Source organism: Electrophorus electricus, chromosome 8 (assembly GCF_013358815.1).
Source record: "Electrophorus electricus isolate fEleEle1 chromosome 8, fEleEle1.pri, whole genome shotgun sequence".
Classification (NCBI taxonomy): domain Eukaryota; kingdom Metazoa; phylum Chordata; class Actinopteri; order Gymnotiformes; family Gymnotidae; genus Electrophorus; species Electrophorus electricus.
The window spans coordinates 11099288-11114936 of NC_049542.1; the positions used below are offsets into that span (position 1 = coordinate 11099288).

The following is a 15649-nucleotide window of genomic DNA, read 5'->3' on the forward strand; positions in this document are numbered from 1 at the left end:
TAGTAATTTAAAGATTCTACAGATATAGTAATGTAAAGATAGAAAATATGTGATATCAGCCTTTAAACAAAGTTGGAATATAAATCTTGTTGCATTTTAAGATGATTGAAAGGTTTTCTGTGATAGTATGTGTACATGTGTATCAGCTGTAATGAATGCATTAAATCCCACCACATTGTGTCTTTTAAGTTGTTTGAAAAAAAATGTGCTTGTATCTGAAACAATACTACTGAAACAAAATGAGAGAGTTCAGAGCGCTGTAGTGGTTACACACATGTAATTGTTGCAGTGTTATCATTGATCTACTAACACAGAAAGCACAGCACATTACCATACATTAACTAGTAGAAGTTAAACTACAAGATTTAAGTTCAATTGAATAATAAAAAGCAGAGGTCACAGACAGCTTCGGTTACAGATTGTTGACAAATAATGTCTTTTGTTAGGCTAAATGGAACTGCAAAAGACACTAGAAATATTTGATATAAAACAAACCCGTCAATGGTTTATTAAGAAATAATTGATAACTTCACCTAAAATAGTATATAATAATTTTCTTTTGAAAAATATAACACGCTTTAAATGTGCTTTAAATCGGTGGGCGGGTGAACTTTCTGATAACTTAGAGAAGCGCGCCATCTCTGGTTGTAATGATAATGCTTTCTTGAACCTTCCTAGTTGTTTTTGAACCTAGAATGGCATCAAATCGTCATAGAGAGCAGTCAATTTGAACTTCATTTCCCAGGTGCCATTGTGTGATTTGACAGTACAAGTGAGCAAAAAGAGCCGTGGTGGAGGGTGCCAAATTCTTAAATCATTTTCTTATTATCTTAACATTTAAATCACAATAGCCACAGTCGTGTCTTTGTTAGTAAAACTGCTGATCCTTAATCTCCTGCCCCGCCACGCTTTAGACAGATATGAGCGGCAGCGGGCGGCCCAGGACAAGCTCGTTTGCTGACCCTCAAGGGGTTCCCGGCGCCGCTTCATCATCCGCTGGATCAGCCGCTGTCGTGGGGAGTAATACAGGAAAATCCGGGGTCTCTCAGGCCTCGGGAGGCAGCTCATCTAATTTGAAGTTGGCCAGTGAGTATTTTTGGCGTTAGCTAATAAGTTTGGTTATATTTTAAATGTAATATGAGCTTGTGTTTTTACTCGGACTATTATAGTTAGCATCCTTCACTTTCTGGCGCACCAGATAGCTAGCGCTAGTAAACTATCTAGATACTTAGCTTGTTAGCTGGCTAGCAAGTAAGATAACTTGATTTCCCAAAGCTTTAGCTAGCTATCTTTGTTAACTAGGCTAGACAACGTCCTTATGTCACTACGAATTATTTGGTAAATAGCTAACTAGCTAGCTAGCTACTAAGTGAACTCGAACGATCTGTTGTTCGGTTAAGCACACACTAAATTCAGTTAGCTAGGAATAGCTATCTATCTAGTTAGCTAGCTAACGCTAGGTTACCTAGCTAGCTAAGTGTTAATATTTCATTGTTGCCAGTCTAACTGGAACCATCACTGACCTAACTAACTACAATACACTACCAAGGTTTAACTATATGAATACCTTGAAAGACCATGATTACAAACACAGATAGCTAGTTATGCAGCAACCGCTTTGTAGCTAGTAATTTCAGGTGAAATAATTTAGTGCTGGGGAAATTCTTGAGTAGTTAGCTAGCTGGCTAGCTAACTACTTCAAGAATTTCTCCAACATCGTCTTTCTCTTAATCAGAGTAAAGTCTACAAACAAAGTCTGTTTGCTATTTTGGTATCTCTAACATTAGTTACGTTATCTACCTTGGTGCTAACTCGATAGCTTACTGGGTAGCTGTTTACTAGCTTGACAGTCATCGACAACTTTTATTATAGATTTATATTTACTGGTGGTTGTAAGACACGACCATTGACATTAGCCAGTAACACTTAATGGCATGTATGGAAATTCCGATTGATTTGTCAGAATTGGTTTGGCATGTAAGCTGTGGTACGTAGTGCCACCTGCGTTTACTGGGCCTTCTGAAGCTGTTAAGACCTGGTGGAACAAAACAGCATGCCTACAGTCTTGTTCTGAAATTACAGTGTAGTTGTGGAACATCTCAGAAAACAATGCTGTTGCCTTATTATTATTAGTATTATTAGACTAATCTTTGGGAAAGGGTTGGTGGATTAAGGAGTAATGCCCACCTCTTTCTCTCTCTGATTCCTTGTCTTTGTCCTTACAGGAGCTGGTGGGGAGGTGACGACAGTGGCCGCCACCCCTGGTCAGGGGCCAGATCGTCCACAGGAAGTGTCCTACACAGACATCAAGGTGATCGGCAATGGTTCTTTTGGTGTGGTATATCAAGCACGCCTCATCGACAGCCAGGAGTTGGTGGCAATCAAGAAGGTTCTTCAGGACAAACGGTTTAAGGTGTGTGAACTTTAACACCCCCCCCCCCCCCCCAAACTCTCTATGTAATACAGACTCCATGCAAGGCTACAGAAATAGAGATTAATTCTTGTATAACTTAATCCTATCCCTTACCTGCCTGTCCTTGTAGAATCGAGAACTCCAGATCATGAGGAAGCTTGATCACTGCAACATAGTGAGACTACGGTATTTTTTCTACTCCAGTGGTGAGAAGGTAAGACTGAGAACTTCCTTATAAATACTAACTGGCCTTGCTTTTTAAAAAGTGTATAACAGATAACCTTGCAAACTAGAGAACTGCTCTACAGAAACATTAGGTAGACAGCTTGTACATATAGAACTAGAGGGGGAAGGAAAGGGTGCATGCTGGAAGTATTGCTTATAAGTCTGCCACTTGTGTTTGCAAGTTATTTTGTTATGAGTCATCATATTCTTCAATGTTTAGGCTTTAGGCTAGATTAAAGCTGCAAAACATTTACGTTATATATAACACTGCAGCCAAAGGTATACACAAACATCCAGATCCATACTTTAGATCTGGTATTTGTCTATAGACTGAACTATCCTGTTTAATCTTTTGGTCCCCAGGCTAGGGGACCGTAGCAATGCTGGACAATATTCTAATATTAAATTCTTATAATATTCAATAACATGTAAATCTTCTAAAGTAACTGGAAAATCTCGCTGGATTTTCTGAGATTTGAAGGTTTGGGGTAGACTTGGGCAAGCACAATTAATTCTGTGCCATTATGGTAATGAGACATTCAGTTACAGAGGTTAATAAAAATGTCTTTTACACATCGACTTTGAGCACACCGATCATACTCTGGTGATTATTACACAATTGTGAAAGGACGTTGCTCTATTGGAGCTAAGCGTGATAGAGTATTGAGCAGGTGTGGACATTTAACAGGACTTTTGTAAGTCCACCACTACCTGTAATGTCTCTTTTGTAACATATTTCATCACATCAAGTTTTGTTTACATCTATGGGCATGTTTGTTCTTGACATTGTCGAGAGTAAGGCTGATTGGGTCAGCTCTCTTCATATAACTGTACTCTATAGCAACTTATGCCAGTGTACATAATGTGTGTTTGAATGTAATCATGAAGGTTCCTCTTTGTTTTTTGATTGGAGTAGAATTGTGCTTGATTAATTGGTTGATACAAAGATGTGTTGTCTCCAGAAAGATGAGGTGTATCTGAACCTGGTGCTGGACTTTGTGCCAGAGACTGTATACAGAGTGGCTCGGCATTTCAACAAAGCCAAGACCATCATTCCCATAATTTATGTGAAGGTAAGATAGGTAGCAGTCATTTAAAGTACTGAGTAGATAACATATTATACTTGATCTGTGAATAAGACTTAAATCATTGTGTCTGTCTTAAAGTAGTAAATGTGTTGTAAAACTTGGGGAGTAGGGTAAAATACTTAATAAAATCTCTCTCTCTCTTTCTCTCGGCCCCTCTCAGGTGTATATGTACCAGCTGTTCCGCAGTCTTGCTTATATCCATTCCCAGGGGGTGTGTCATAGAGACATTAAACCTCAGAACCTGCTGGTGGACCCAGACACAGCTGTTCTCAAGCTTTGTGACTTTGGCAGGTGGGTACAGCGTTGTTTAAAAGCACCAGCGTCGTTTAAACGGTGCTTGATATGTAAGAGGAATTTTAGTTTCTAGATGACATTATGTTCTTATGTGTTTTACTGCAGAAAACGCCATAGGCTCTGCTTTGCTGTCAAGCTGATTTAATATGATCTAGCAATCTGACTGGATCTCCAGTTTTTAAACACAGTAGACCAGTCTGTGTATAGGTGTGTCTTGCTTAAAACTCCATTACCAGGAGAATGCATAGCATTTGGTCTTCACCTGAAAGAAAGAGAGAATGCAAAGTGGGACAGTCTGTGAAGCACTTTGGTTATATTCTGTCTTGTTCCTGCCTTAAACTCATAAGTGATTGTCTTAGCCAGGGGGGAGAGAGTAAGAGTAGAGGCGCAAAGATGGGAACGTTTTTACTTGCTCATCATCAAATAACGGTAGCTCATTTACTTTAGCTGAAGGTCACTTTTAGGTCACCAACCTTGTTGATGGTTCCAGATAGAAAACCCCTCTTAAATAAACAGATAATAATCTGTAATTGATAATTACTTACTGAGTCAGGGCACATTTTAAAACATCAATATGTAAGATGATTCCTTCCTTTCCTGTTTGTGGGCAATGGGATTTCTGAAATTCAGAAGCCATTGACTAGCAGTACGTTGGAGTGTCATAAAGGTCCTGAAGGCTGCAGGATTTGCATCCTTACAGTTCTGTCATACTAAAGTCACACATCATATCTTAACCCAAACGGGCTTGCACTTCGGATGTTTGGCTAACAGATGATGCCTAGGTAGCGCAAAGTGTTTTGAATGAATTGCTGCTTTCCACTGACTGTATTTTTCACAGAGTGGCTGTAGAGCTGAGTGCAACATTGATCACTGTTAATGTAGTGAAGCATCACCCTCTCACACTGAGCAGAGCATTAGGAGCAGAGCTCAGTTGCTCAGGCTGGTATAGTGATTTCTGTCTCTGTCATGATTATCCATGGCACAGATAAAAGCACCCTTTCAATTTCAACAGTTTGAATTCTTGCTCCATAAAACCCTTATATGGAGAAAACCTGATTGAAGCTGCCCTCTTCCACTGAAAGCATTGAGTATGGCAAAAGCCATGTGGTGGCTCTGTAGTATCAACCTTCCTCCATCAGACTGAATCAGATCGAACGGATTTAGCAAGATTGTGCTCTATCAGCTTTTATTTCCTACGCCTAGCATTTATACTTATTGCATCATGTCTGTTCCCCTTGAGGGGCTGTCATGCTGTTAGTGGGTTCGGCTGGATATTCCCCCATGTGGATACGCTAAGAGTCCTATAACTGCCCTCCTGTTGTGCTGTCAATGATAAAGTTCCACTGCACAGCATTAACCATGGCAGCAATAAAACTGCAGGCCTCGTGCACTTTTTTCTAGTTGTACTCATGCGTGCACCTGGTGCAAGTTGCCTTAATTGGAGTGAATTGCCTTAATTGTTAGCTCTTTGTCATTAGTTTACTGTAGGGTGAAAGGGCATGGTTATTTTCATCACATGCTTGGGGCCTGAGATGAATATTTTTGGAATTCAGTTTTCTGACATTTGTTATTTGTAATTTATTATTATTATTATTATTATTAATTGTGCACAGGATAAGATATAAAATATCCTATGTCATTAGGAGCTTGTGTATAATTACTACTACTACTCAATAATAATAATAATAATAATCATCATCATCGTTTACACTCTATAGCACTTTTAATGCAAGGTTTGCTAACTGCGTCACAGAAGAATACCATAGCAATAAAATGAAACTGAGTAAATATGAAATCTGAAACATAACTATGAAGTGCAGAAGTCACCCACAATTTTCTTATAGGCTGAAATAAACAGATGGGTCTGCAGGTTTGCAGTCACAGCAGGAAATGTTTTGCTTCTCTTTAGTCAGGTGGCAGGTATAACTAATGTAGCAAATTTAGTACTTTTATTGAATTGTCAGTTACAGTTGTTAAATTTAGTTGGGGCAGCACCCTGATGAACAGGCTAATTAAGTTATCAGTGACTATTAATTCAGTCTCAACTCATACAAGTTGCCAATTTGATATGTGATTATTTCTCGTCTACCAAACATTATTATATTACTCAGTCTCACAGATGTAATAACCATGATATGTTTATTCTATAAGCCAAGATAAACACATGCACCACAATCAGTGACTAGATTTATATTTATGGCATTTAGCTGACGCTTTTATCCAAAGCGACTTACAATTATGACTGAGTACAACTTGAGCAATTGAGGTTAAGGGTCTTGCTCAAGGGCCCAACAGTGGCAACTTGGCAGCGGTGGGGCTTGAACCAGCAACTTTCTGATTACAAGTTAAGGACCTTAACCACTGAGCTACCACTGCCCGATTCTTAATCTTATTGGCTAATTCAAAAGCATAACAATAATGACAAGCATAACAATGTAAACATGCTAAAGTTAATACAATTTGTGGTGGATACAAGTAACTAGATAAGCTAATAAAATATTAATTAGAGAAACAAAGTAAATAGATTGATTTACGCAATCTATGGGAGTAATAAACTAGGAAATCTACTTATCAATCAAGACCAACAAAGGAAACTTATTAATCAGCAAATTCATAATAAAAGTATGCCTACAGACTAATAGGAGGCTCAGGAGAGAAAGCCGTGGGGAACTAATTACGAGTTATGAGGCTGTGTCACAAGTGAGAAAAAAAAAGGACTAATCTGATATAATTAAAGCTAATAATGATACCACTGGTAACATATGATGGAAATGTCAGCTCTTATGACTTGCTGGCGAACAGTCTGGAGATGCATCAGTGTGTTCCGTTGGTTCGTACGCACAGTGTGGAGAGTGCAAGGGAGCATCCATTTGACTTCGGGCATCAGGTTAGTGTGCCAGAAGTTAAGATCAGTCTTTCGTCCAACTGCTTGAATGGTGGTGAGAGTAGCATCCTTTATGTGAAATTGTCAGATGACTCTAAAATAGTCAGCTATTCCTTGTAGTTCTTGACATTCGGTGACTGTGTGGAGACCAGGGTTCTTAGACCAAGGAATTGGAACCTCATATCTGGCTCTAGTGAGAGTCACAGACTTTCGTGGGCAGACCTTTTCTGAAATTAGAGTGGGTTGTTTACCGGCAGTGCATTGGAATTTCAGTCTCGACCAGAGGGCTATGTTCAACAAGAGCCGAGATGGGTTGAATTGCGATGAATACAAACTAACGAAAATAAATTAATAAGATAATAAAAGAAATGTCGAGATCCAATCAACACATGGTAAACTAAGACAACTGAATATTTCTAGCTGCTTATCGAGAGGTTATTGACTTGTTTGAGAAATGGAAAAAGGGGAAAAAACTTGGGGTGGGGGGTTGCCCCCTCTCTTCTTTGTTTCAGTCGGAGTTCATTTGGAGTTCACACCATTCTAGTTGGAATTCACACCAGACTAGAATGCTCGGCTCAACAGACTCCACTCCACACCTCTCAACTTCTCAACTCTCCACTCAACTGTGGGAGTAGAATTTCAGTTATCATTTGGAAGATACGAGGCCTGCCTAGGTCATGCATATTCAGTAGCATCTGTTCACAATTGGGGGAAAATAATCTGAGATATAAGAATACAGGTATACATAGGATCCACCACAAATCAGTTATGAAGAAAATTAGGAAATAAAGGAATAATAATAATAATAAAGAAAATTAGATATTCTAATCAATTTCTATCTTCTGGTCTTTGAATCAGGGTAGAACATTTAGATAATCAGTTTAATTACTTTCCTGGTTTCTAGACATTACAAACCATTAACTTTAATATATTGTCTGATTGGTTCGTATGGGATTTCTGGTAAACACAACTACGAGTGAGTAATAATTTGTTTACAATATGCATAAGCCTAAGAAACATACAGATGAGGTAATATGAGTGAATAATGCAAATTAATTAAGGCCAAGTAATGGAAAAAAATAATGTGACAACAGGTTTTTATAAAACAATAGGAGCACACATCACAATTTGGAAGTTATATTAAAATCACCATGCATTATTGGTGAATTATTTGACATCATATTAGATTAAATGGTAAGTTGTTACTATGTGAATATTTGGGATGAGCAATGTTACTTGCCCTGGTAGGAATTTAAGCCTACTGGAATTTATGATCTTCCTTACTTTATGATCTTCCTTACTACACCGAGGCTGGTAAGAGTTTTCACCTTACCATCCATCAGTTTATGTTCCTTAGAGAAAAAGGGGTTGAGGGTCAGGGACCAGGCTATCTTAATAGCTGGGCCATTTATGACTTTGTTGCTAATCCTCCAGGCACCAGCGTGTCTCAGGTTTGATCTGTGGCCTAGGGGTGTTAGAGAGCCCCCCCTTTAGACCAGGTTAGAACTTCATCAGGGGAATAATTTTAATCTTCACTACACTAACGTCTTACTGTTGGTACATCTGAGAGGTATTGTGGGAACCCACCTAATAATCAATACACCAACTCATGACCAAGAAAGCATTAACAATAATGAATTAAATATGAATATAAAATATTTTAAAATCCATGCTGGTAGGTGCAGGCGGTCAGTGCAGCTCTCTGAGAGCAGGTCCCTCATTCTCATCCGTGTTGAAATTATTGCTTCACTATTATGAACTCTGTAAGATAGAGTTGGGGTTCTTTTGTAAGCCAAAGAAAAAAAGCGTTATAGAAGTTAAGATGAGTTGACATGCTGTCAGCTCTTGAGAGAATGTCACGGACTTTGGATGTATTTCTCAGATGATGGAATGTGGTTTTGCAAATGTTTATTTGATTCTTGAAGTTAAGCTCTTAAAGTGACTGTTGAAAGGTCGCTTTATTGTGCTCGGACAGGAAATGCTCTTTTTCAGCACAGTGGATTAGATGAATGGGACTGCCATACAGCAGACTATTCTGTTTAGACTTGGTATTTGTGACCTATCAAATACAGCGTCTTGTAATGTAAGATTACTCATGAAGATTTATTTTTTCATACGTATTGCATTCCCTTTAGTAATATGTGAGCTGAATGCCTTGGCTGCTGTGCATAATTCCTTGGTGTGGGCTTCTTTTATGCCATGTGAGTAAGCAGTCACCTTGAAACCAACATTGACATACATGATTCTCTCCCTCACTCACACAGTGCAAAGCAGCTGGTAAGGGGGGAGCCCAACGTCTCCTACATCTGCTCACGGTACTACCGCGCTCCTGAGCTCATCTTTGGGGCAACTGACTATAGCTCCAGCATAGACATCTGGTCAGCCGGCTGTGTGCTGGCCGAACTGCTGCTGGGACAGCCCATTTTCCCTGGGGACAGCGGCGTAGACCAGCTAGTGGAAATCATCAAGGTAAGGGTACTGGCTTTCTGCTGGACCTATTGTTTTTGTTTTCTCTTTCTCAAAACAGGGCATATTTTTTATATATTGCATATAGAATTATATTGCGATAAACCAGTTTGATGAGAATCAGAAGTGTTTTCATGACCTCCCCACCACCATAAAGTGCTTAAGGCTCTGTCATCTTTCTTGCTCTAACCCCTGCATACACATAGTTGCCAAATGTTAAGACCATTTGAGTTACAGTAATGTAATATCTCTTTATTAGAGATCAGGGGTTAAGAAGCACTTGATTTTTACTCTGAGAGAGAGTGACTCAAACCACATGATTCTGATAGGAGTGCCATTAAAGATGATTTTCCATCCAGTATGGGGGTTAAAGCATAGAGAGAGATCTGTCAGAGTGTTGCAGTAGTCCAGTCATGCAACATGACCAGTGTTTACCTAAAGGTTGGACTTTATTGGTACAGCTCAAACCAGCAGGGTTTGGTAGAATATTGAATTTGAGAGAGCTTTTGCTGTTTACCTGAAACAGCTCCAGGGTTCTTGGCAGTACTGGGGCATGGGTACTGGTTCTGTCATCAAGAATGAACGGTGAACTTTGTCAAGGTTCTGTATCTGGGCGGGGGGGGGGGGGGGTCTCCTTGCTGCGCGGTTTAACACATAAGGAGTTTAATAACTTTTGGAAGATTTGAGGTGAGGCAGTTGTGTATGTGTGTAAATACTGCTGTTTATGGGATGTAATACAAACTGGTATAAGAACTGTTTGATTTGTGGAAATGGGGAATTACTAATGAACTGAGCTAATGCTTGTGGAACAGGTTAGTGGTAAGGTTCACAGTCTCTCTCTAAGCTAATAGACCTCAAGAGTTCCTGATATCCTTGCCATAGAGTAAAGAAATGCACATGGTGGTGGTGGTGGGGGGGGGGGGTGTGTTCACTCGGTCATAGGTCATGCTGCATGAGTGGGCAATTTTTCTCTTAATAAATTACCGTTATTACCGTTAATAATGAAAATGTGCCCGTTCCTCCCCTAATGTTTACCCCAACAGTTTTTGTGTTAATTACAATTCATTACATTGCTATTTGAGTCTCAGTTCAGTATTCTAATGTGTAATTTAGGTGGTTTAGGTAAATGCATCAGATTTATGTCACTTCATGGAGCGCATTGAACTGCACAGGTTTCTGAGAGTAAAGATGAGGAACATTTACACTGTAGTGTCATATTAAAAATGAGTGAGAACTGGTATAGTATAAAGGCACCAAGGCAGTGTTGAAGTCCTTGTTAGTATTTGGTTGTCTCAATTTGTCATGTGTCTGGGTGAATTTTTAATGTCTCAAACATTCTCAGATTCTATAATGGTTGCTGTCTTCTGTTGGTCTCAGACTTCAGGCATACTTTCTCAAGCTCTTTGCCTTAAATTGGTCTTGAACACACTAGTATGCCTTATTTGAGTAGCTATTCCTCTAGGCTTAGGAGACATTGCACAGGCCAGTTTGTCTTTGCTGTCACTGTGTATATCAGAGATGAAACGGTATAAAAATGTAAAGGGCTCATATCCTAAGGTTTTCTTTTATTTTTATATTTTTCCTTGATGTGCACTTAGGTTTTTGGCTTTATGTTCCAAAAACTGTAGTTATATTTTTACATGAACATTTTCCAGCCTCTCTTTATCCCTTAGAAATAAATAGGCTATTTGTTACTGTGCCTTTAAGATGGATATAAGATAAATGATTTCTGTTCTGACTGGGTCTGTATTGTGCTTCGTTCAAAATGCCCTCAGAGCTGAAACATGCCTGAGAATGCCAGGGCGGGGCTAAACTGCTGTAGGCTGAATGGGTGAAGATATGTAAATGATTTTGTTCATATGACATCAGAGAAACACTGATTTCCAAATGGGCTCAGACTTGTCTTGGAAATTTTCGAAGTGTTGTCACTGCCTTCTGCCACTTTTTCATTGATACAAAACAAACTCAAGCTGCGCCTGATTCTGAGAGATGGTTGCTAGCTTTGGTTGATGCTGGACAGTATTTAATGTGAGTTTTTTTTTAAATGGAATTGTCAACCATGACTGTATTAACTGAAATTAGTTTTACTGTGGTTTACCATGAAACCAGTAATCATTTAATCTGTAGTATTCATCATTTAATACAAGGTTGTGCATTACCAGTACTACAACATTATTTTTTACTATAGTTCTGTATAGTTCTTACTGATTGAGTATTTGGAAACTTGTTTGTAAACATTGAGCATTCAGAACCTCTAGAATGGTGTTTGGACAAGCTCTATGAATGGCCCATTAATACAATCCACTCTCAACATTTTTAGTTTTTCTAGACATTTGCCAGATCTAGAGTCGTTATCCAGTGATGTTATGGTAAATTGGCAAAAGCTATCGGGAACCCATCTGCACTGTTGGCAACCTGTAGTCCAATAACCTGACTTGTTCTGAGGACTCTCTGTGTCTCTTCTCAGGTGCTGGGCACCCCAACAAGGGAACAGATTCGAGAAATGAATCCCAACTACACAGAGTTTAAATTCCCACAAATTAAAGCGCATCCTTGGACAAAGGTACGATGTGCAGAATAGTGAAGCAGCACCTTTGTAAATGGCAAAAGGGGCCCCTCACACTTTCCCTCACATGTCTTCGCAGGTGTTCAAGCCGCGGACACCTCCCGAAGCGATAGCTCTGTGCTCTCGGCTGCTGGAGTACACACCGATGACGCGTCTCTCTCCGCTTCAGGCATGTGCCCACGCCTTCTTTGACGAGCTGCGCCTGCCGGGCACGCGCCTGCCCAGTGGCCGCGAGCTGCCCCAGCTCTTCAGTTTCACTGCAACTGGTTAGTTTGCAGCCTATCCTCATCTGTCACTGTGCCCTGTTGTGTTGGTGCTGAGACATTTGGTTTTCGTTTATGGTCCGATTTTGTCTCACGTAAAAAAAAAAAAAAAAAGCCCCAATGTTTTTGTCCCTTTTATTTGTTTGATCTGTTTATCTGTTTCTATTTTTCTGTTATTACAGAGCTGTCTATTCAGCCTCAGCTAAACTCCACCCTTATTCCACCCCATGCCCGTGCACAGACCATGCTGCCTTCTCACGGTAATGATGTCATCTGCCATCTTGTTCTGGTTTAGGCTTCTAAGGGTGATGTAGATTATTGATGTTTTCTTGACCCTGTGTTGATGAATCAATACCCTCCTCCTTTTTAATGGTCTCTTTCTCTTTCTCTGTCCCTCAGATGGCTCAGTACAGCCCAACTCAATTCTGACCAACAGCACCTGAAGCACTGACTCATTCTCTCTCTCTCTCTCTCACACTCACACTCACACTCACTCACACACACACACACACACACACACACACACACACACGGCATCTGAGCCAACTCCTCAGTACACACTCATGCACACTTACCTCATACATGGCTCTGCTTTCCTACTAGCCCTGAACTTACAAAACAGAAAAGTAAATGCTCATACACTCATTTAGTTCTTCAGGAGTTTTCTGACATTTCAGTGTTTCTTTAGTGACTGCCAGTTGTATACTATTTTAATGGTATTGGTCAGGGAGGCCTTCAACTACTACTGATCCAGTTGTCTAAGCTACACACACATACACACCATTTTCCTGCTAATATTTGTTCTTGTTGATGGTGAAATCTTTCTTTTTGAAAAGAGTGTCCAGCTATGTCTGTTTATAATGCCCATAATACAGATTATGGCCACTTTTAACAGTCACATTGTTAACTGCAGGGCCTTAAAATAATGGGTTCAAGTGATGGGAGGGGCAGGTCCTCTGTCTAATCTTTTTATTTTCTCTTTTTTATGTTTTTCTTCCTTTTTTTAAATGAATTTTAATTCGTTTGACTGCACATTTACTAAGGATGGAGACTGCAGGATTTCCGCTTGCTTTAGTCAGCAAAATGATCCCACCCTCTCTCTGTACTTATAAGAAACAGCCACGGTGATCATCTGGTTTTAAAGACAATTAGAATTAAAAAAAAATTAAATTATACTTTTTAACTTTTTTAAAAATGTATATCTTCTCTTATAAGTTCTTTAAAACTATACATGTGTATAGTTTTATGGTCTGGAATTGGATGGCGTATGACATGCTTATAAAGAGGGTGTGGTGAGTGTAGTGAAGTGTATTTGAAGCTAAGTCTTAATGGACAAACCTCTGATTGGGGTCTGTTTTGAATCCCACATATGTGGTATAAGAGCATTGCAAATAACATGGTCAAATAATGAGTGGAAACTCATGTTGAGCTTTATATCTGTTTTAAGGGAGAAGTATAGGTGGAATATGCATGATGCTTGGATACTTCTTTTTTTTAATGCACTGATATAAAATAAACATCAGTATACCAGGCTAGTATGAGCAGTAAGGTTTATACAACAGTCTAGGACAAGGAAAAAAAACTTTATATATATTTTTTTTTACATTAAGCTGCCTGTTTTTTTTTATTTATTTTTTTTTTTATTATTCTTTCAGTCCCAATGGATTTATTAGAAATGTGTGCCTGGTCCTCCTTTTATGTAAGGCACATGTCTCAACATTTCTCTCAGACATAAGGGACTGTTTATATCTGCCTGTGAGACTGAGTCACCGCAATAGTAGATTTCTAGACCAGACTGTGACATCATGTGTTTTTGCACAAAAAGCTTAAATGCAGTCCGATTTCAGTCATCTGTATCATTGGTCGATAAAGATAGTGAGAATGAGATGTCTAACATCTAGCTTCTTCTCAGACTCTATTGCTGACTCTCTGTTCCTCAATCTTCTGTCTCTGTATAAGTGTGATCTGTGATGCTCTCATGAAAACCTTCAATTTTATTTAGATTTGGTTGTCACTTTCCCCCCTGTTGTGGACTGGGTATGGCTTTGACAAAGTTGACTCCATGCATCCTTGTGTAAATACGTTGGGTTGTCTCCTTCCTCAGGATTCATCGGCTAGCCTTCATAACTTTTGTTTCTGAGATGTGTTTTCTTGTTTTGGTGTTTTCTTTTTAAATTTTATTTGTTTTTAATTTTTCCCATCATTGTGTGCAATGTAAACCCTCTTTTAAAACGTACTGTACTTGGATCTATATCCTTGGCACCTGGAATCAACGCTCAAGCTCTAATGGGGAAAGCATTTGAATAATTTGAACAGCTGTATTGTGTTAAGTATGTGCCCATTTTCACTATAAGGTACATGTGCAAATGAATTGTTTTCTGTGACCTAGTTTTTGTCTGGCCTAACTTTACAGATGGACATTTGAACATGAGGACACTATGACGTGCTCTTAAATGCATGGTCAAATGGTGTGAAGGGAACAGCCTCTTTAACAGATCCAGCTGCTTTAAGCAACAGAGGGAAATTGTTGATCTGGTCAGTTTTGAGCCATGATGGGGATGCTTTGATGACAGGACAGATGTATGTTGTTTTCTCTCACATCTATGAAACTGACCTCTAGCCTCCTCCAACGTATGTATGTTCAGCTCTTGTATTCATAAGTCTTTTTGCTGATTAGAGCTCAATGATTGTGTGTATCAAACTTTGGAGTAAAGAGACTGATCCAGGAACAATTTTGGCTTCTCCTAATCTTGTGAAATACAATTAGATATACAGGAGGTGTCTGATTCCAAGTCAGCATGCTTGATACATATGGTGTCAAGACTTTTTGTCTATACTGATCTTAGGCACCTACATACATAGCTTAGAATTGTATTTATTTTCTGAAGGTGTGTACAAAATTGCAGGTGCATCATAAAGACCAAGAAAGGTTGGGCTTTGACGTCCTTTTTATTCTCTTTATAATCATTAGTTGTCGGCACCGGCAACCCCCAGATTGTATCCATTAGTGTTCATTTTAAAATGCGTTTCTTCAGATTTGTGGTGCCGATGAACATGTGGCCTTAATGGTAGCTGAAGCAGATGGATCGAGGGAATAAAGTAAAAATCTTCAGGACGGCTAATGTAGTTGGTGTGAATGATTGATTGATTAATTTAAAATTTTATATATATATATATATATATATATATATATATAATATATACACCAAACACCTGTACTCCTGTAGCTGGTGACAATAACAAGGTGCGTGTAGTGTTGATAAATATGTAAGTCGCTCTGGATCAAAAGGTCAGCCAAATACCGTAAATGTAAATGACTAAATTAAAGGAGTCATTATTAAAGGAGGAAGGGTGACACTTGCGCAGAGGCACTACGAAGGCATTAAGGATCTGCCGATTGACGTGATAGACCTACTAAATCGGTCATATTAAGCAAGAATAGGTGCAGAA

At 39.1% G+C, this 15649-nt stretch overlaps 1 protein-coding gene across 2 annotated transcripts; it reads left to right on the forward strand.

Moving 5' to 3' along the window:
* Positions 1-611: 611 nt before the first annotated feature.
* Positions 612-14931, forward strand: gsk3aa (glycogen synthase kinase 3 alpha a). 2 transcript variants are annotated; one of them, XM_035529426.1, is made up of 11 exons: positions 612-772; positions 915-1086; positions 2226-2413; positions 2544-2627; positions 3601-3711; positions 3887-4017; positions 9169-9373; positions 11838-11933; positions 12016-12202; positions 12382-12459; positions 12599-14931. In XM_035529426.1, the coding sequence occupies exons 2-11, from the start codon at positions 921-923 to the stop codon at positions 12640-12642; spliced, it is 1290 nt and encodes a 429-aa protein (XP_035385319.1). In that variant the 5' UTR covers positions 612-772; positions 915-920; the 3' UTR covers positions 12643-14931. The 2 variants fall into 2 exon arrangements, with proteins under 2 accessions (XP_035385319.1, XP_035385318.1); XM_035529425.1 differs by having other exon boundaries at positions 612-1086.
* Positions 14932-15649: the final 718 nt, after the last annotated feature.